The sequence below is a fragment of the Carex rostrata genome, chromosome 17, assembly GCF_964058835.1.
Source record: "Carex rostrata chromosome 17, lpCarRost1.2, whole genome shotgun sequence".
NCBI lineage: Eukaryota > Viridiplantae > Streptophyta > Magnoliopsida > Poales > Cyperaceae > Carex > Carex rostrata.
Window position 1 is genome coordinate 1,024,073 of NC_135934.1, and position 20,262 is coordinate 1,044,334.

Genomic DNA, 20,262 nt, shown 5'->3' on the forward strand with positions numbered 1-20,262 from the left:
ATTAAATAGATTAATATAGCATATTTATACCTTGTTTTCAAATCACAGTTGGAATGCAGACCGAGCGAGTAGAGCCTCACCAGGGAAGGAATCGACTCAGAGTATCACACGTGTGATACCTCTATCAGTTATCCACCAGGACTAACCAGAGAGCGGTTTGTTTCTTCTGCCAGAAATACGGTAAACCGCGGAATTCTGCAAAAACACTATTCACGAGGAAAAGACGAAAACCCATAAACACGAATTTTCGGTTGCTCAGTTTCATCAATATGCAAAACTGACATACCGCTAAATTCGGTAAAACACTATTCATCGATCCCGTAAATATACTCCACAACAACCCGCAAGATTATACGTCAACTACGTATAACTTTCTTTTCTCAACCGAAACACTATTTGGGAGAGAAACCGAGAAAGAGAGAAAATACCGATCCGTTTCGATACGAAACCGGTACGAATGAATTAGTTATTTTCTCTCTACCCCTCCACCCCTATTTATAGTGTTTAGGGTCGGTTGCAAAAGACCAAAATGCCCTCCAAGTTCGGCCTATTTACAAGGTATGCCATTGACACCTCATCCTTTTATATGTGAAATGACCAAAATACCCCTTCCACATCCTTCCACACTCTTCTCCATGTTTCTACACATGCAAGGTGGCATAGGTGTGAAATGACCATTTTGCCCTTGTGGATAGGATTGATGACATGTCATCTGGATAGGATCAATGACATGTCATGCGGATAAGGACGAATCTGAAAAGACCCGAATGCCCTCGGCCCGAACACAAATAATATTCGTATAATTATTCTGAACAATTATATATATATTTTTCTTGCGGTTTGTTGTTTCGGTAATTTATACAACGTGTCATGCACATTTATAAATTAACCGGTTAACTTTTATACAACGTGACACACACGTTTATAAATTAACCAATGTTTTTGCTTGTTATTTTTACATAACATTTATAATTTAATTATAACATGTATAATTAATTATAACCATCTTAATATTAATTATAATCAATTTATAATTAATCAGTAAGATTCTCCGAGTAGCTCCTATATGGTGTGACCCAATAGGATCTGTGTTATGTTGGTAAATAGAGTTAAAACTGTTTTAACTTCTATAATCATGGGTGGCGTCTGGCAACACATCATGACCATCCAATTACACAGATGATGCTGTACTGTACAATATCACGATCAAGTAAACTATTTACTTGTGTCTGTTCTTCTGTCTGATAGCTATTAGATCTTTTCTTGATCTTGAGCAGATTATCAAATATAATTACTCTTGTAATTATACCGCTAGCAGATAATCTAACTCTACCAAGGGGCCCAGTGATGCTATAGCTCGTATAGAGATACGAGGGACAAATAGTATTCTTGGTAAACTATCACTTCCTCAGCTAAGCTATACATATGGAAAAGCTACCGTTATGACTGCTTTTTACGGACAGCGGTGGATAACATTCACACATACATATTTCTCAGTGGGAACGATAAATACCTCATACTGTAGAACGTGACACTGAATGAAAACATAAATGACACGAACACAATTCTATTTAATGTTTCATTCGGGGTCTGTCAAATACCATGTTCCTAGAACATGTATCTCTGTGATTAAAATGACATCTCGTGTCAGGTGGTTTGTAAAACTTAACCATCTTTTAATCCACATACTAACCTTATCGCGGTAATTAGTGTTCCTGCTAATTACCTTGGTCAGTGACCTTTTAAGAGTATATATCATCTATATTATGGAGTTTCACAATTTCAGTCATGAACTCGAAATGATCCATAAATTCAATAATACTCAAGGCAACAAAATGATATATAAATAAACATTCAATTCATGAACAAAGCTTTATGATAATTTATCGTATTATTGACTTCTAGATTATTACAAACTAACAACAAGAAGTGATAAGAACCGAGTTGGATAGAGGGGGATGGAGGGGGGAAGTGGGAGTTTGATGGGGGGCACTTACCTAATTGTCAGAAGAGAGAAAAAAAAAAAAGCTAACTTTCTCTGCTAAATATCTATAAAGGAGAGTTCAAATACCTCCATTTTTGGTGCCTCCATTTTTAAAAACTTTAATAACTAAACATTTGAAACTTAAAAGTCAAAATAAAACCGTTGATATGATCTACATTATTTTATCTATGCGCATGTAAAATATTACGACATTTCAACTTTGTTTTGGTTGTCTTCGAGAGATTGCAAAAAAATGGACTAATGTAGATAATTTCTAAACGTTGATTTTTCAATTTATTAATTCACATAAAAACAAAATTGAAATGCGATATTATTTTATGAGCATACAGAGAAAATAACATAGATCACATCTAATAGTTTTATTTTGACATTTATAATTTAAATTTTAAATTATTTAAATTTTTAAAAATGAAGACATAATAAAAACACAAAAAATAGAGACATTTGAACCACCCTCATATCTATATCAGTACAACAAGAAAATTAGGCACATTCAGAGTCCGAGCACATAATCTCCTACATAGAAAACCATGTGCATTTGTTACTAGATCAAATATTAATTCTCTTACTTAATTTTTAGAATTATTTTCAATTTGTTCTGTAAATTGAAGAAAAAAACAAAACGAAAACAAAACAAATCTCATGTTGGTTGACATCAGCTTTTCTTTGTTAAAAGGTACAGTATTTTTTAAATAATTGCCTCAATGTTATTTGTTTGTTTATTTGTTCTTGTCAAAGTTAATATTGTTACATGTAACACTCGTTTGTAATTCTTTGACTTATCTCAGGTTCGTATTTATCAATAGCGAAATTGCCGTATTTTTGAAGCCGGTGCAGTCTGATGTCCGATTCTGTTAGTTAATTTGATGAATACGTACAAAGATTTCCATATCATGACTCATCATGAGGTCAAGTTCCTTTCGTACGCTACAGGGAAACAAATCAGGGACCACATGACAGATTTGACCGGCTGCATGTACCCTTTTTTTGAACAGAACTATAAACAGTTGTCTCTTTAATTACCAACTCGCAACATAAAATGCTACATAAACAAAGACTAGTAATCGTGTCCGTGCACAGCAACGGGAGCAAATTATGTAGTAGAAAATATTAAGTTCCTTAATAAGGAGGAGATATAATTTAAATCAAATTTGTAGAGAAAAATAGTTAAGTACTATATTTATCTACAAGATAACAAATGTGAACTCTAGTGTAGTGGTAAAATTTTTGGCACCAATAGAACTCAACTGGGTTTGAATCCCGCCTTCAGCAGAAAAAAGGAAAAAGGGTGCGCGGTACACAGGTTCGGTCCGCAGGTGCCATGCGTGGTTCAGAGGCGCGTTCCATGGGTGCGGTGTGCGGTCTATGGGCACTGGGATCATATGCGACGCAACACTGGGATCATATGCGGCGCGACCAATGCATACTTAAGTGTTGAAACTCATAATTTGAAAATTTCATCTATGTGCGATCTGAAAATTCAATAGCTGAGCATCATTCAAAAAAAAAAAAATTCAAGATCCTTGCAGAATCTAGACATTAAGCTCCTTAATAAGAAGGAGAAGGAGAGATACGGTTTTGCCTGTAACGTTGATCTAAAAAAACCAACCCCATACTCTCTCAACAACTGCTTCCCGGTTCCTGTGAAAACAACCTCTCTGCTTAATCCCTTTCTATTAAAAACATAAAACCTTGCCCCTTTCTGTTTTGATCTAACCGCCTCCCTTTCTTTTTATTATTCTCTGCCACATCTCTCTATCTCTTCCTTCACAACCAACCAAGGAAACTCCAAAAAAAAAATTTAATCTTACCAAATTCAAATTGAATCCCTGCTTTTGTGTTGGAAATTTCTACACTAAGGTACTATAAACTTTGATATTTTATTACAATTTTTCTATAAATTTCATTAATTAGAATATGATAAATAGATATATTAGTTACAATAAGTTATTGTTCTTAGATTGTAGGATTTTATTGTGAAAAGAAATAGAGAGTTCAAATGTCATTTTGCTTTTCTTCTTAGAATTAAAATAATTTCAAATTTCAAATTTACATGTTAAAATAAAACCATTAAATATGATCTATATCATTTTCAATATGCACACATAAAAGATTTCGAAATTTTGATTTTATTTTGATTAATATCAAGAGTTTGCAAAAATACACCGATATTGATAAATTCTGGATGTTGATTTTTCAACTTATTGATTTATATAAAACAAAAATCGAAAAATTAATATTTATTCATGTCCATGTAAAGAATATTATATAGGTTACATCTAACGGTTTTAATTTGATATATATATACTTTAGAGTTTTTGTTATTTGAAAATTAAAAAATAAAAGCATGATGGAGGCACAAAAAATGAAAGCATTTGAACCCTTCTCAAAAAAATATACAAATTAAACAAAATCAAAAGTACTAGAAGTAGAACTTTTTTATTTAAAATGTTTTTTTTACATAAAAGTCCAATATATCTTTATGATATTTAAGATAATTAACATTACAGTCACTTAAGAGTTAGGACCAAATTATATATATGGTTCTAAGTGTGCAGGAACTTTTAACAATAATTGATCTGTTTGGTAGTATATATAAAAGTTCTAATCATTCGTAGTGAAACAAATTAATTAATTTTGGCTGCCTAAAGTTAGAAAAAAAAAAAAAAAGCAAGTAATATTTGGAATTCATAGAAAAACTAGAAAAAGATTGAAGCCATTATCAAACAAAATTGCTAAGTTTCCGGATATTATCTAAATAATTAATATAGTCCTATGGATATAAGGTATCTCAATAATGGAGATATGCTAAAAATTCACTATGGCAATTTTAATTGCCTTGCTGCAGCCCTCACAAGTATCCACTTTGCTTTTGACAAATGTCAGCTATGTAAGTTGACCCAAAACAAAAAATTAAAGCAATATATATTCTTGCGATATGTAAACTAATTAAAGCAACAAATTAATTGTGATCAATAATAGAGAATTTGTTTTAAGATTTGGTACATTGTAAGATTATTCTTTCCTCTTAAACTTGAGGTTTTCTCACGACCAACTATATTCTTATGAGACCGAATCATCTGCCCTCCTGGGGGCAGGAAATTTCTGCCTCCAGAGTCACTGTTATTGGGCCCTCAACTCAAAAATGAACAGTGACCGATCCCAGTTGCAGAAATAGAGGGGGCAGGATTTTCCTGCACCCGGGGAGCAGACGATTTGAGTTCATATCCTTATCGTTTCTCTTTTGGAAATCTCAGTAATAAAATATAAGCACTGAAAAATTACCATTGGTTGATTGAGAAACTTTCATTAATTTTGTAAATTCCTATTACATATACAATCAAACAGAATCAGTTTAAAATATTTTTTTTCTTCCCTTCCATCCGTTCAAGTACTGCATGCTTCCTGTCCAACAAAGGTTTTAGAATATAGTTTTTCATATTTATATTATTACATCTTAATCTTTTTTGTTATTGCAGCTAGTCATTTTCTGTTGCCTTTCAACCTTTTGAGTCACACACAGCGACGAAAAGAAAAGTGGAAAATATATACATAGCAATGTCAGACCTTCAAGAATTTGTGTAAAAGCGACTTTCTATGGCTGCTAGCTAGATCTCACTTCATATATATTTACTTCACCACATCTCTTCCTCTAGTTAATTTAGCATTTGTGTCTAATCTAATCTACCGCAAATGAAGCGCAACGCTCTTATCATCTATTTCTTCCTTGTGTTTCTATGGCCAATCGAAGCAACTCCATCTCACACATTCAACTCAATATTTAGCTTTGGTGACTCCTACACTGACACTGGTAACTTAAATGTATTGGCTAAGAAGCTTGTATTTCCAGTGTATACTGACAAGCTGCCTTATGGAGAGACTTTCTTTCATCATCCCTCTAACCGCTGCAGTGATGGAAGATTGATCGTTGATTTTCTAGGTATATATATTATGCCTCATTTTATATCCTGTTTATATATAGCTCATTTTGGATCATCTATATAGATTGAATGTATGAAGTTGGCCATCCAATATAGGATTACCAGACTGCACCAGTAGTTTTTCTTTGTTTATTGTAGATGTTTGATATATCTATAAAAAACTTCATTGTCTGATATAATTATATATATTTGACAAGTCCTCGACTCTTTTCGGTATTTTTGGTGACGATAACCATAATAGGAATTATCGGCTGATATATATAGGTATCGGCCGTGACCGATCCGATATTGGTCCGATACTGTGGATTCTGCGTTTTTCGTCCAATTTTTGCTATTCTGGTCTGATACTGGTCATTATTCGGCTGAAACATAATGAACTATGCACATCCATTGTGTACACATGATTAAATAGAGGAGACAATGAAGTGATCCAGCCAACACGACATAGTTTCTGGCAGTGAAAGAGTGTGTTTATAGTTTTAATGTTTGTATTATATTGTATTAGTGGATTATTAGATTGTAATCATTTATCTAAACATAAATTATTGACAAATTATTTTTTTTATCAATTTTTTCCTATTTTTTGTGTAAAACAAGCTTCTGGCCAAAAAGTCCGATTTTCCGATCCGAATCAATTGATATCGGCTGATACACTGATCCTGGATCGGTATCGGACGAGACCGATCCCGATACCGATACCGATATTTCCTTCTATGACGATAACTTTGACTGTACCTTATCAAATAGCTTTTAAGAAACAATAACAATAAGTGATAGTATTAATCATACAAATATATACCCAAACAAATTAAATGGAAGAACTATTTGCTGCTCTTCATATTTATGAAAATTAAAGCTGTAATTTTTTTTCTATTGCAAAGCGGAGGAGTTTGGTCTACCATTTCTTCAACCCTACTTGTCACAAAATGGAAGCTTTCGGCAAGGCGCAAACTTTGCTGTCGCAGGTGCAACAGCACTTGAACCTTCATTCTTCAAGCAGCACAATATCACAACGTTGGCAATGCCATTAAACACCTCCTTGGATTTTCAATTACAATGGTTTCAGAATTTGAAACCTTCGTTATGCCAAACAACAAAAGGTGTGTAATCTCTAGCTCTCATTACATGTCTAGTAAAATATTGAATCATATGTCCTCATACATATAGTCGAACTTATTGATTATTAGCAAATGATGTCGCTGTTTTGCAGGCTGCAGAGATTATTTTGGTAGATCTCTTTTTATTGTTGGAGAAATCGGAGGAAACGACTATATCAACATGTATGTAAGTCGGTTGAGTATGACACAACTGAAATCTTATGCTTCAACAATTGTTCAGACAATTGCAAGGACAATTAAGGTTTGTTAAAGACAACATAAAATTATAGAAACATTTAAATAAGTTTCTTCTAATATTATCTAATTGGCATAACTGAATTGTCTGAATAGATATATGTTTCCATTGAACAGAAACTTTTAGATCAAGGTGCGAGGACTGTGGTGGTACCAGGAAATATACCAATGGGCTGCATCCCGCTGCTTCTCACAATTTTCAAAAGCCAAGAACAAAACTCCTCCTATGATCACAATACTGGATGCATTAAACGATTTAACGTACTATCAAGATATCATAACTCCCTCCTCATTGAGGCAATACAAGAATTTCGGGTCAAGTATCCTCATGCAAAGATCATTTATGCAAATTATTACAAACCTTATCTCAATCTTGTGAGGTTTCCTGAACGATACGGTAAGCTGCAAATTTGATTAAGCAATCTTAATTTAATTTCTCATAAAAGGAGAAAATACTATTGTCCATTCTAACATATATTTACCTATTTAGACTGTTTTGAGATATCGCATATTCCGTAAAAAAACATAAATATTGTTCGATTCCAAAATAAAGTGAGAAATCTACAGGTCTTATTCACTTTTTATGGTCTTAATTAAGGAGTTTATAATTTTGTTATTTCAGGATTTACATCTAAACCGCTTGTAGTTTGCTGTGGAAAAGGAGGTGAATACAATTGTAACTTGACTGAATTGTGCGGCATGCCACATGTAAGTACATGCCAGAATCCATCAACTCGTGTAAATTGGGATGGCATCCACTTAACCGAGGCCGCTTACCGATATATTTCCACTAGCTGGTTAAAGGGTCCCTATGCTGATCCACCTATACTTGGTGCTCATACAAAATAGGTCTAATCAGGGCATTAAATCTGTTATCTTGATGTAAAAGAAAATAAATCAGAGTCTAGTAGTATGTCTCTCCTTATGGAAAGACACGGTTAGATTTGTCAAATTAAGCAAATTAAGGAAAATGAAAACCAATGTGCGATCCGAGTTATTTTCAATGAATAAAGATAAATAAAAATTAAATTATCTCGGTGCAATTATGTTTCTATCTTAATATGCTTAAACAATGTATTACTTGCTAGAACTATCTATAAGACTATAACTATACTTTCTCCATTCCATTATTATACCAGAAATCACGCATGGACATTACTAAATATTTGATAATGGAATTTCACTGCAAAAGCCTAAACGGGCAAATTTATATGGGCCTTTATTTGCAAAGAAAACCAACCTATTCCCATTTTTAGGACTTTTTATTGATAAGGCCCAAAATTCCAAATGAGGAAACTACTTGGGCTTTATGAGTTAGACAAAGTTATCCTTGCGCATAACTTTAAAAAAAAAAAAAAAAGTAATTTATTTTTTCTTTTCTGGATAGAACATTGCCAAAATAAAATATCCGACCTACTTTTTTTTTTATAGAGTGAGGCTAAGTTCCGTGCATTGAATATATATATATATATATATATAGGACATGGCTACGGTGCTATGGGTAGCTAAGAGGCCTCTCGTGCTACGGCTCAATATTCGACTTTTCGAAATCCTAACGGTCGATCCGAACCGTTCATCTTGTTCTTCATATCAGTATGTGCTTGGAGACCAAATTTCACATTTTTTGGAAATTTTTTACTATTTTTTTAGATTTATTGAAAATCGCTGTTTTTCAGACAAATCTGGACCATAAAAAACAGCGATATTCAATAAATCTAAAAAAATAGTAAAAAATTTCCAAAAAATGTAAAATTTAGTCTCCAAACACATATTAATATGGAGAACAAGATGAACGGTTCAGATCGACCGTTAGGTTTTCGAAAAGTCGAATATTGAGCCGTAGCACGGGAGGCTTCTTAGCTACCCATAGCATATTAGCCAAATCCTATATATATATATATATATATATAGAGAGAGAGAGAGGAGGGATCGGATGACACCTTTTTTGGTGACATCGAATAACATCGTGCATTTTCAAACTTTTCAAAGTCCAAAAAGTCGATCCAAACCGTTCAACATAATGGATATGTTAAAATGTGCTTGCAGATCAAATTTTACATTTTTTGGAATTTTTTTACTATTTATTAAGTATTTAACAAAATCGCTATATTCAGACCGTTGAATTTTTGTACCTATCTTAATAAATAGTAAAAAAATTCAGAAAAATGTAAAATTTGATCTGCAAGCACATTTTAACATATCCATCAAGTTCAACGGTTTGGATCGACTGTTTGGACTTTGAAAATGCACGGTGTCATCCGATCCCTTCTCATATATATATATATATATATATATATATATATATATATATATATAGAGGGAGAGAGAGAGAGAGAGAGAGAGAGAGATAGATAGATAAATAGATAGATAGATAGAGGTTAGCTCATATCAAAATATTTGTTCCGAAGCTGTGGTGCAACTAATTAATTAGTTTTCTGATTTTCAAAGTCCAAATAGTCAATCCAAATCGTTTGTGATCTCTATATTAAAATGTACTTGGAAACCAAATTTTACATTTTTTGGAAACTTTTTACTATTTATTAAGTCAATTTTTAGATCGCTGATTTTAATAAACAGTGAAAAATTTATGAATCATTGAAAACAATAATTTTAACACTGAATTAATAAATAGTAAAAAAATTCAAAAAAAATGTAAAATTTGGTCTCTAAGCACATTTTAATATAAATTGAATATTGAACAGTATGGATCAACTGTTTGAACTTTGAAAATATAAAAACCGAAGCATTTGTTTTATGGCCTAAGAACAAACATTTTAGCCAACCTCTTAGAGGTGTGTGTATATATATATATATAAATAGAGGAGGGATCAAGTTACAACAAGCATTTTCTACATTTTCAAAGTCCCAATCGTCGATCCAAACCGTTAGATGTGATCTCTACAATAAAATGTGCTTGGAGACCAAATTTTACATTTTTTGGATTTTTTTTACTATTTATCAAACAGATTTTAAGAAATAATAACAATTAGTGATAGTATTAATACAACTCATACAAATATACTCACACAAATTAAATGGAAGATTTATTTTCTGCCCTTCATATTTCTGAAAAATAAAGCTGTAATTGTTTTCTATTGCAAAGCGGAGGAGTTTGGTCTGCCACTTCTTAGACCCTACTTGGCACAAAATGGAACTTTTCGGCAAGGCGCAAACTGTTGAAGTTACAAGCTAATACGTACAACAAGGTTCACATCCAATCCAGAAGAAAATGAAGAAAGGAATCAACATATATTCTTGGTGTATTCGGCTAGATTAGAATCTGATATGTTTCCTTTATTTGTCAAAATTGATTTGTGTAATTTACTTCCAAATTTAGATTAAATGAAGATTTATTTCTAAGATAGTAGAGGTGAGCTGTGAGCTCTAGGATAGATATAAAATCCTCTCTATACGTAAGAAAAAATATGTAAGAAAAAGATAATTTTGAGTGAAATAAAATATGGGAGGGAAAGGAGCTTCTTGGGAATGCTGTGTTCATATTTTCTAATATTTTGACATGGTATCAGAGCAGTGATCGATCCGAAAACCTCAACATTCCAAAACCTCACCAATAATCTCTCCCTTTTATCATGAGTGAATCTGAAGCTAGTTCTTACTCCTCACGAGATGAGAACACAGCAGCATTGTTGGAAAAATTAACCCAACTTGTTGCACTACAACAAACCCAAATTATGGCCATTCAACAATTAACCCAACTTGTTGCACTACAACAAACCCAAATTATGGCCATTCAACTCGCTGGTGTGAATTCGGCTCAACCAGAAACGGGTTTTCAGCAAGGGATTCATGGTGCAGTTCAGGCCAAAACCAGCTATGGGTCTGGATCTATTGCCCTTCATGCTGCAGGTAGTTCCAGCAACTCAGGTAACAAAGAATGGGTCATTGACTCAGGAGCTTCTGACCACATGACATATTCTGAAAAAGATTTTATGGTGAGAAAGAAAACAAAAAAGGATGGTATTTTTAATGCGAATGGAATCGCGTATCCGGTAAACGGGGCAGGAGATGTACAGATTTCTAAAACTCTTACTCTTAAAAACACCTTGCTAGTGCCATCTTTATCTACAAAATTGATTTCTATTGGACAGTTAACAGAAGAACAAAATTGTGTAGCTCTCATGTTTCCCAATCATTGTATTTTTTAGGATATCCTCACCAAGGAGATCATTGGCCGTGGTACTAAGCGAGATGGATTGTATTACTTGGAGGAGATGAAGACTGGAAACTCATTTCTGTCAAAAACCGATTCAAAACAACTGAGAGAGCAAGTTTTGTTATGGCATAGGAGATTAGGGCATCCCTCGTTTGGGTACATGAGAAAACTCTCACCTCATTTATTTTCTGGTTTAAATGAACAATTGGTTTGTGAAACGTGTATTAAGGCTAAAAGTCATCGTACAACTTATCTTGATAGTTATCATAAAAACCTTCTTCCTTTTGATTTAGTTCATACTGATGTTTGGGGACCATCCCCGGTTGTCTCAAAGTCTGGTTGTCGATGGTTTATTCTTTTTACCGATGACTGTACACGAATGACATGGCTTTATTTACTCAAAACTAAGGATGAAGTTATAAAAGTATTTCAAGATTTTTTTCACATGATAAAAACTCAGTTTGAAAAAGAGATAAAAGTTGTCAGAAGTGATAATGGGACAGAATATGTAAATAAAAATTTGGATAATTTCTTTAAAGATAAAGGGATTATACATGAGACCTCGTGTGTGGGAACCCCTCAACAAAATGGAATAGCAGAGAGGAAAAATAGGCATATTCTTGAAACCGCTCGGTCAATATTGTTTGAGAGTAATATGCCCCCGATTTTTTGGGATAATGCTGTGTCTTTTGCAATTTACGTAATTAATCGTACACCAACCCGAGTACATGATTACAAAACTCCTCTTCAAATGTTATCCTCTCATATTAGAATTCCGTCTGTTTTAAATTTACCTCCTAAAATTTTCGGATGCATTGCATATGTGCATGTTCAAAAGAATTTTCGGTCCAAATTAGAACCTTGTGCACAAAAATGTGTTTTTTTGGGATTTGGTACACATCAAAAAGGATATAAATGTTATAATCCAAACACGAGAAAATTCTTTACAACTATGGATGTCACATTTTTAGAAGGTGAATATTTTTTTAAACAAACCGAAAGTCCAATTCAGGAGGAGAATCAGGTAGAATTGGATTTCTCTGATTTACATTTCTTAAGCTCTCCTGCTGAAACCGAAAATTCAAATTCACCTACTGCCGAGAATCAACCCACAGAAAAAAATCCACCTATTGCCGAAAATTCACCTGTTGCCGAAAATTCACCTGTTGCCGAAAATCAATACCTTGCCGAAATCAATAGCTTGCCTAATTCACAAATTGCCAAAAATCCTCATGTTGCCGAAAATAGAAATCAAGAAGGTGCCGAATTTGGAAATATTGTTTACCAATCAAATAATGCCGAAACCTTGCTTAATTCACAAATTGCCAAGAATCCACATGTTGCCAAAAATAAAAATCAAGCAACAGGTGCCGAATTTGAAAATATTGGAAACCAATCAAATAATACCGAAACCAGTCAAATATTTCGAAATATTGAAAACCAGTCAAATCTTGCGGAATTTGATCAAAATCCTGCCGAACTTTTTAACCCTACTGAATTTGGAAACCAGTCAAATCAGATTCATGACCCAACTCGGGTCATCCAAACAGATCCAATTCGGGTCATCCAATCTGAATCGAATTTTTGGATAGAGCTAAATGATACAGTAATACAATCCGATCAAGTATCACATGGGCCAAGATCTCCTGAGGATATTCCCGAGGTAAGTGCTCCTAATACTCTCTATAAATTACCACCTAGAAATAACCGAGGAAAACCACCAAAACGGTACGTTCCGGAGAATGGAACAAGTGAAGAAGTAAGATATCCTATTGCTAATTATACAACCACTGAAAAATTGTCAGAACCCTTGAAAGCCTTTGTGAACCAAATATCTTCGGTAAATGTACCAGAAAAAATAGAAGAAGCCTTGAAAGACCATAATTGGGTAAAAGCAATGAAAGAAGAAATGGATGCATTAGAGAAGAATGGTACTTGGAAATTAGTAACATTACCAGAAGGGAAGAAAACAGTCGGGTGCAAATGGGTATATACTATAAAATACAATGCAGAGGGAAAAATTGACAGATACAAAGCAAGATTAGTTGCAAAAGGATATACACAAACGTATGGTGTTGATTTTCATGAAACATTCTCACCTGTTGCAAAATTAAATTCTGTTCGAGTTCTCTTATCTCTTGCAGCAAACCTAGACTGGCCACTACATCAATTTGATGTTAAAAATGCATTTTTGCATGGTGATCTGAAGGAGGAGATTTACATGGATATCCCACCTGGATATTGGTACCCTGAAACAACTATGAAAGTATGTAAGCTGGAGAGAGCACTCTATGGGTTAAAACAATCACCAAGAGCATGGTTCGGTCGATTTTGTCAGGCAATGAAAGGTTATGGGTACACCCAAAGTGAATCTGACCACACGATGTTCTTTAAGAAATGTCGAGGTAAGATATATGTGTTAATAATTTATGTTGATGATATGATTATTACAGGAGATGATCATATGGAGATAAAAGAATTAGAAGCTAGATTGTCAAAAGAATTTGAAATGAAAAATTTGGGTGGGTTGAAATATTTTCTTGGAATAGAAGTATCACGCAACAAAGAAGGTATCTTTCTCTCTCAAAGAAAATACATACTTGATCTTCTAACTGAAGTTGGAATGATAGATTGCAAGCCAGCAGATACACCCATGGTTCAAAATTTGAAACTGGACATAGACCCAGATGGAAAATCCGAAAATAAGGAAAGGTATCAGAAATTGGTTGGAAAATTAATTTATTTATCTCATACTAGACCTGACATAGCTTATGCAGTGAGTGTTGTTAGTAGATTTATGCATTCTCCAAGCAGAGAGCACATGGAGGCAGTAGTAAGAATCCTTAGGTATCTGAAGGGTGCACCTGGAAGAGGAATCTCTTTTCGAAAAAATCAACACATGAATATAACCGGTTACTGTGACGCTGACTGGGCTGGATGTGTGGTTGATAGGAGATCTACCGCGGGATATTTTACCTTTGTAGGTGGAAACTTGGTAACCTGGAAGAGTAAAAAACAAAATGTAGTGACACTCTCCAGTGCTGAGGCTGAATTTCGAGGAATGGTAAAAGGTATTTGTGAACTGTTGTGGTTGAGAAAACTACTAACAGAATTAGGCTTTGAACCCTGTACTGAAATGAAACTTTTTTGTGATGATAAAGCTGCTATAGATATATCTCATAATCCAGTGCAGCATGACAGAACAAAGCATATTGAAGTGGATAGGCATTTCATCAAAGAGAAATTGGACTCTAAGATTATTTCAATGCCATTCGTGAGATCACACGAACAGTTGGCAGATATGCTCACAAAGGCGATATCAAGCAAGGCATTTGAGGAATCTCTATCTAAACTCAGTATGACAGATATTTATGTATGAGCTTGAAGGAGGGTGTTGAAGTTACAAGCTAATACGTACAACAAGGTTCACATCCAATCCAGAAGAAAATGAAGAAAGGAATCAACATATATTCTTGGTGTATTCGGCTAGATTAGAATCTGATATGTTTCCTTTATTTGTCAAAATTGATTTGTGTAATTTACTTCCAAATTTAGATTAAATGAAGATTTATTTCTAAGATAGTAGAGGTGAGCTGTGAGCTCTAGGATAGATATAAAATCCTCTCTATACGTAAGAAAAAATATGTAAGAAAAAGATAATTTTGAGTGAAATAAAATATGGGAGGGAAGGGAGCTTCTTGGGAATGCTGTGTTCATATTTTCTAATATTTTGACACAAACTTTGCTGTTGCAGGTGCAACAACACTTGAACCAGCATTCTTCAAACAGCACAATATCACAACAATGGCAATACCATTAAACACTTCCTTAAATTTTCAATTACAATGGTTTGAGAAGTTGAAGCCCTCGCTTTGCAGAACAACAAAAGGTGTTTAGCCTCTAGCACTCATTCATGCTGAGTTAAATATTGAATCAATGCCGTCATACGGATGGTTCCTGGAGTTGAAGCCTTCCCTTTGCACTTCATTTGAGCGCATGCATCTCTGTTTTAAAGCATGCCAACAAGGTTCTCCTTCGATGGCATATTACCTATGTGATATTTGTATCAGTAATGATGCAATGTGATGCCATTATATATATTGCGGAGGAACCGAATAAATACCATGAACAGAAGTTCTGTGAATATACCTAACCAGAAACGGGTCCACTTTTTAACTGAACCAAGTGGAATAGCAGAAGACCCGTAAGCACACATTCATCATTTATTTAATGAATTTAATCTATCATTTTATTTTTTAGGTTGCAGGAAATTCTTTCATAAATCACTCTTTATTGTTGGAGAATTTGGTATAAACGACTTCTCCGTTGCCATTTTGGGTGGGAAAACCTTGGCTGAAGTAAAAAGCTATATTATTCCATCTCTTGTTAAAGTCATGTCAAAGGCAATTGAGGTATTATTTGAATTATTTTTTACTAATATTTCAATATTATTTTATTGTTTTTGTCAATTATATTAATTTTTCTTCTCTAAGTTTAATTAAATATAACAAAAAACTGTAAACTCAGTGCCACCGTTTGATCCCTTCATTTATTGTATTCATGTAGAGAATAATCTCTGAAGGGGCGTGGACTATAGTGGTACCAGGGAATGTGCCATATGGGTGCTTACCAGTGATTCTGTCGTTGTACCAGAGCAAAAATGAAATTGATTATGATCCTCATACTGGGTGCCTGAGGAAATACAATGAATTGTCACTGTACCAAAATAAGCTCATGCACAAAGCCATCAATCAGCTAAGGTTGAAATACCAGCACGTGAGACTCATTAATGCAGAGTATTATTGTCCCATATCTGAATTTATCAAGTATCCTAAGCACTTCGGTATGTTATCTTTCACCATTAATGTTGTGGGATTAAACAGTAGTTTTGAAAGTTTTTCTATCTTTCCAAATATATTATTTGAAATTCAAAAGGACATGTGTGAAGTTATTTCTTAAATCTCATATTTATCATACATTATACTGTAGGATTCATAGACAAACCACTACGAGTATGTTGTGGAGTAGGTGGCCAGTATAACTTCAACATAAGGCAGGGATGCGGCATGCCGGGTGTACACCTTTGTCAGAATCCATCAACTTACTTGAATTGGGACGGGGTCCATTTAACAGAGGCTGCTGCTCGCTACATCACTCGAGGTTGGCTCAGAGGTCCTTATGCTGATCCACCTATTTTAACTGCTATCAACAACTGAATTACCTCAATCATTGGAGCACAAAAATAAATTAGCAAACAAGACGCTGAATAAATATGGAGATCTAAAATCAAAAGAATTTGTGTGAATTTGCCTTTCTGTTTCCTTGGATCTCCTGTTAGTGGAATATGGTCAACAAGACCATGTGAACTCAGTAACTTTTTTTTTACTCTTTAATAAATGCAGAAGTCTTTGAAAGTTGAAACTACAATATTATTCAAATTGTGTCGAAGTTCATCTACTTATATAGTGACAAAGTTCGTATAAAATGGAAGATACTTCAAAGAAATAAGAGAAAAATCATCCCAAAAAAAAAAAAAAAAATTTAAGAGCAGAGACAGATTATTAAGTTAGTGCATGCAAGACCCCTACCTATGGTAATAAGATATTAGAATTGTAATTATTACATAATATCGATCCTATTCGAATCTTATGGGCACAATATTAACTTGTGAACCTTGTCCATTATTTAAAAAACTTTGACAAATAATCTGATCTAATTATGTCATCATAATCTTCTTTAAAAATCACAGTATATCAGTAAGCTGTAGAGGAAATTTAAGCAAACTAGAAAACTGTATGCCAGATGATGACTGTGAAGCAATATTCTGTCAATAATATGTCCAGAATCATTTAACAAAAGAAAACAGGTACTGTACTTGGAGGCTCCTGTACTTGTTCTATATATAGCAACAAAATTAATAGCCGTCTGTAGAGTAATGCGACATCTAAATAGAGGATATAAGGTTTCTCGATGGAAACGCGCTAAAAATTCACCAGGGCAATTTTGCCTGTAGCCCTCATAATTATCCATTTTTCTTTTGACAAATGTCAAAACCATGTCTGATTTTGACCAAAATTGAGTTCAGCACCTCCAGGATTGATAACTTGATGAGCTAAAATAAGAAATTGCCAGGAGGCATCTCAATACACAATTTTTACCTGAACTAAACTAAGGAATTAAACTAAATCTGTTATGAACAGAGAATTTCTGTTAATATTTGTTACATTGTAAGATTATTCTTTCCTCCTAAGCTTCACGTTTTATTTTTTTTCCCTTTTAGTGGAAAAGATCCCTTCTACTGGATGTGAATCCATCATGACAGACAGATCGTAGTCATGTGATATGAATTATTGCAGTTTGTTGCGATAATTCTGGTAACAATAGCAAATGAAGCGCAAAGCTCTGATCATCTTTTCTTTTCTTTTGTTTCTGTGGCCAATCGAGCCAAGTCCATATAACATATCTAACAAATTCTACTCAATATTTAGCTTTGGTGACTCCTACACTGACACTGGTAACTTAAATTTACTGGCTAAGAACCTCTCATTACCAGCTGTGAATACTGATGAGTTGCTTTATGGAGAGACTTTCTTTCATCATCCCTCTAAAATATTTAGCTTTGGTCTCATTTAAATTAACACATGTTCTACTATCTTGCAAAGTTAATTTAATCAGATAATAAATCTAGAACCAAAGCTCCTAGCTTAAAGGACCTCTGGTAAAAAGTCTCAATTCACATAATCAAAAGCATTTTTAAAATCTAATTTAAATAAAACTCTTTTTTGTTTTTTAATTCTATCTTGATGCAGTATTTCGTGAGCACAAACAACCTTATCTAAAATTAACCTATCCTTAATATATGTAGTCTGAGAAGAGTCTATTAAAGAGTTTATAACATTGGCTAATCTATCAACCAACAATTTAGTTATTAATTTATAACTACAATTAATGAGATTTATTGGCCTAAAATTCCTTACATCAGTTTCTCTAAACCAACAATTTGATGGCCATCGAAATTTGGTTAAATTGGAAGACTTTATTTCAGTTTTATTAAAGAAAAAATAATAATTTGATGGTTATATCGGATTCACAATTTATATAAGCGCAGAATTTGAAAACCACATGTTGCCTGAAGATCCAATCCGGCCCAAATACTTCAATCCAGCCCATCAAAGCTAAAGCTGGTATGATTAGATGAAACAAATCCCATGTGACAGAAGATGTATGAGTCTCATACTATAATTATTTCTTTTGTTCTCCCCTCATTCTCTCCCCAATTCCGAAATTTCTCCTCTTTTTTTTAGAGAATTTCACTGATCTAAAATATTTTAATAGAATGAAATTATGATAGAATAATCCTTTGTAAATCATTTAGAGATCATAATACTGTTTATTCATCTATCAAAATATCGTACATGGACCTACATGTACTATTTCATCATTATTTGGTTTAAACTCTTATAATTAATATGTATTCACATACTATATTTTTTTTTCTCTGTTTCAGTGACAATCCAAACACAGTTAGAGGATTTGTAAGCAATTAATTGTCATGATTGAAGGAAAATGACACATTTGATTCCCATCTAGAAACCATAACAAACATTGCTTAATGAGACAAACACTTGCCCTTTTCATCTCAAATATTCAAATGAAGAAGAGCCAAGAGGTACGTAACGTAACACCGTAACAGAGATTTAGAGACTTAGATTTTCTTTCCTTATCATATCTTTTATTTTATAGTGAAATATACACAAGACAGTTGCTACTATACAAACAATGCAGTGTTTTTTTCTACAAGAGGCACGAATGGCGGTGCCGGGAGGAATATGTTCTGAAAAATGATGTGACAAGTTGACATGCATGTGTCCATTTTTAAGGTGGCTGGTGTGTGGTGTGGTGCATATATATAAGACGGTGTTTTTGTTGGATTCTTTTAGGATTTTACTTTATAATTATTAATTAATGTGTTTCTCGTTTTTTATTTTTCCTAATTCTTCTTATAATCTCTAGCTATTTGTCAATATTTTAAGTCCACAATTTCTCAAAACCTTGATTATTTCATTTCAATTATAATAATAGTCTCTCTTGTAATATAATTACTAAAAGAGTGAGGCTATGATATTATGCATATTAATTACGGATGGATCCGTAATATGAATTTTTATTTTTAATTTTCAAATTCTAAATAGTTGATTTGAAAAGTTAAACGTGATCTTCATATGGAAATATACTTGAACGGTCTAAACTTTTTAATTCACTAAAGACCCTGTATTTATTATCATTACAATAGAATTTAAATATTATTTACAAGAGATAAAGTTTTTCAAAAAATTGTCGAAGATTTTATATATGAGGAGGGTTCAAATGCCTCCATTTTTAAAATTTTTAATAACTCAAAATTTAAATCTTAAAATTCAAAATAAAGCCGTTGGATATGAACTACATCATTTTATTTATGCATGTGTAAAAAATTATAACATTTCAACTTTGTTTTGGTTGTCATCTTGAGCTTGTAAAAATGTATACTAATGTGGATAATTTCTAGACGTTGATTTTTCAACTTATTGATTCATGTAAAAGCAAAATCAAAATGTGATAATTTTTTATGGGCACATAGAGAAAATAACATAGATCGCATTTAACAGTTTTATTTTGACATTTAAATTTTAAACTTTGAGTTATTTAAGTTTTTAAAAATGGAGGCATGATGGAGGCATTTGAATCCTCATCTTTATATATATAGAGAGGTTGGCTAATATCAAAAGGTTTGTTCAAGAGCCGGGGTGT

General features: G+C 33.3%; 2 protein-coding genes across 2 annotated transcripts in view; both read left to right on the forward strand.

Annotated features, from left to right (window-relative positions):
- Positions 1-16,890, forward strand: part of LOC144567934 (GDSL esterase/lipase At1g28590-like) — a 42,576-nt gene extending 25,686 nt beyond the window's left edge. The window contains exons 3-5 of the mRNA XM_078318129.1: positions 15,733-15,884; positions 16,039-16,315; positions 16,462-16,890. Coding sequence (XP_078174255.1) covers positions 15,733-15,884; positions 16,039-16,315; positions 16,462-16,688 — 656 coding nt within the window. The 3' untranslated portion in view covers positions 16,689-16,890. The remainder of the gene's footprint in view (positions 1-15,732; positions 15,885-16,038; positions 16,316-16,461) is intronic.
- Positions 5,634-8,297, forward strand: LOC144567936 (GDSL esterase/lipase At1g28600-like). Its single transcript, XM_078318133.1, has 5 exons — positions 5,634-5,945; positions 6,828-7,046; positions 7,157-7,305; positions 7,416-7,695; positions 7,921-8,297. Exons 1-5 carry the CDS (start codon positions 5,699-5,701, stop codon positions 8,145-8,147), a joined length of 1,122 nt encoding a protein of 373 aa, XP_078174259.1. The 5' UTR covers positions 5,634-5,698; the 3' UTR covers positions 8,148-8,297.
- Positions 16,891-20,262: the final 3,372 nt, after the last annotated feature.

Bases quoted from the DNA above. Each gene is read 5' to 3' on its own strand.
- LOC144567936 (XM_078318133.1), top strand. From the start codon at position 5,699: ATGAAGCGCAACGCTCTTATCATCTATTTCTTCCTTGTGTTTCTATGG. The intron at 5,946-6,827 runs GTATATATATTA...TCTATTGCAAAG, and splicing joins ATTGATCGTTGATTTTCTAG to CGGAGGAGTTTGGTCTACCA. The intron at 7,696-7,920 runs GTAAGCTGCAAA...TTGTTATTTCAG, and splicing joins GAGGTTTCCTGAACGATACG to GATTTACATCTAAACCGCTT.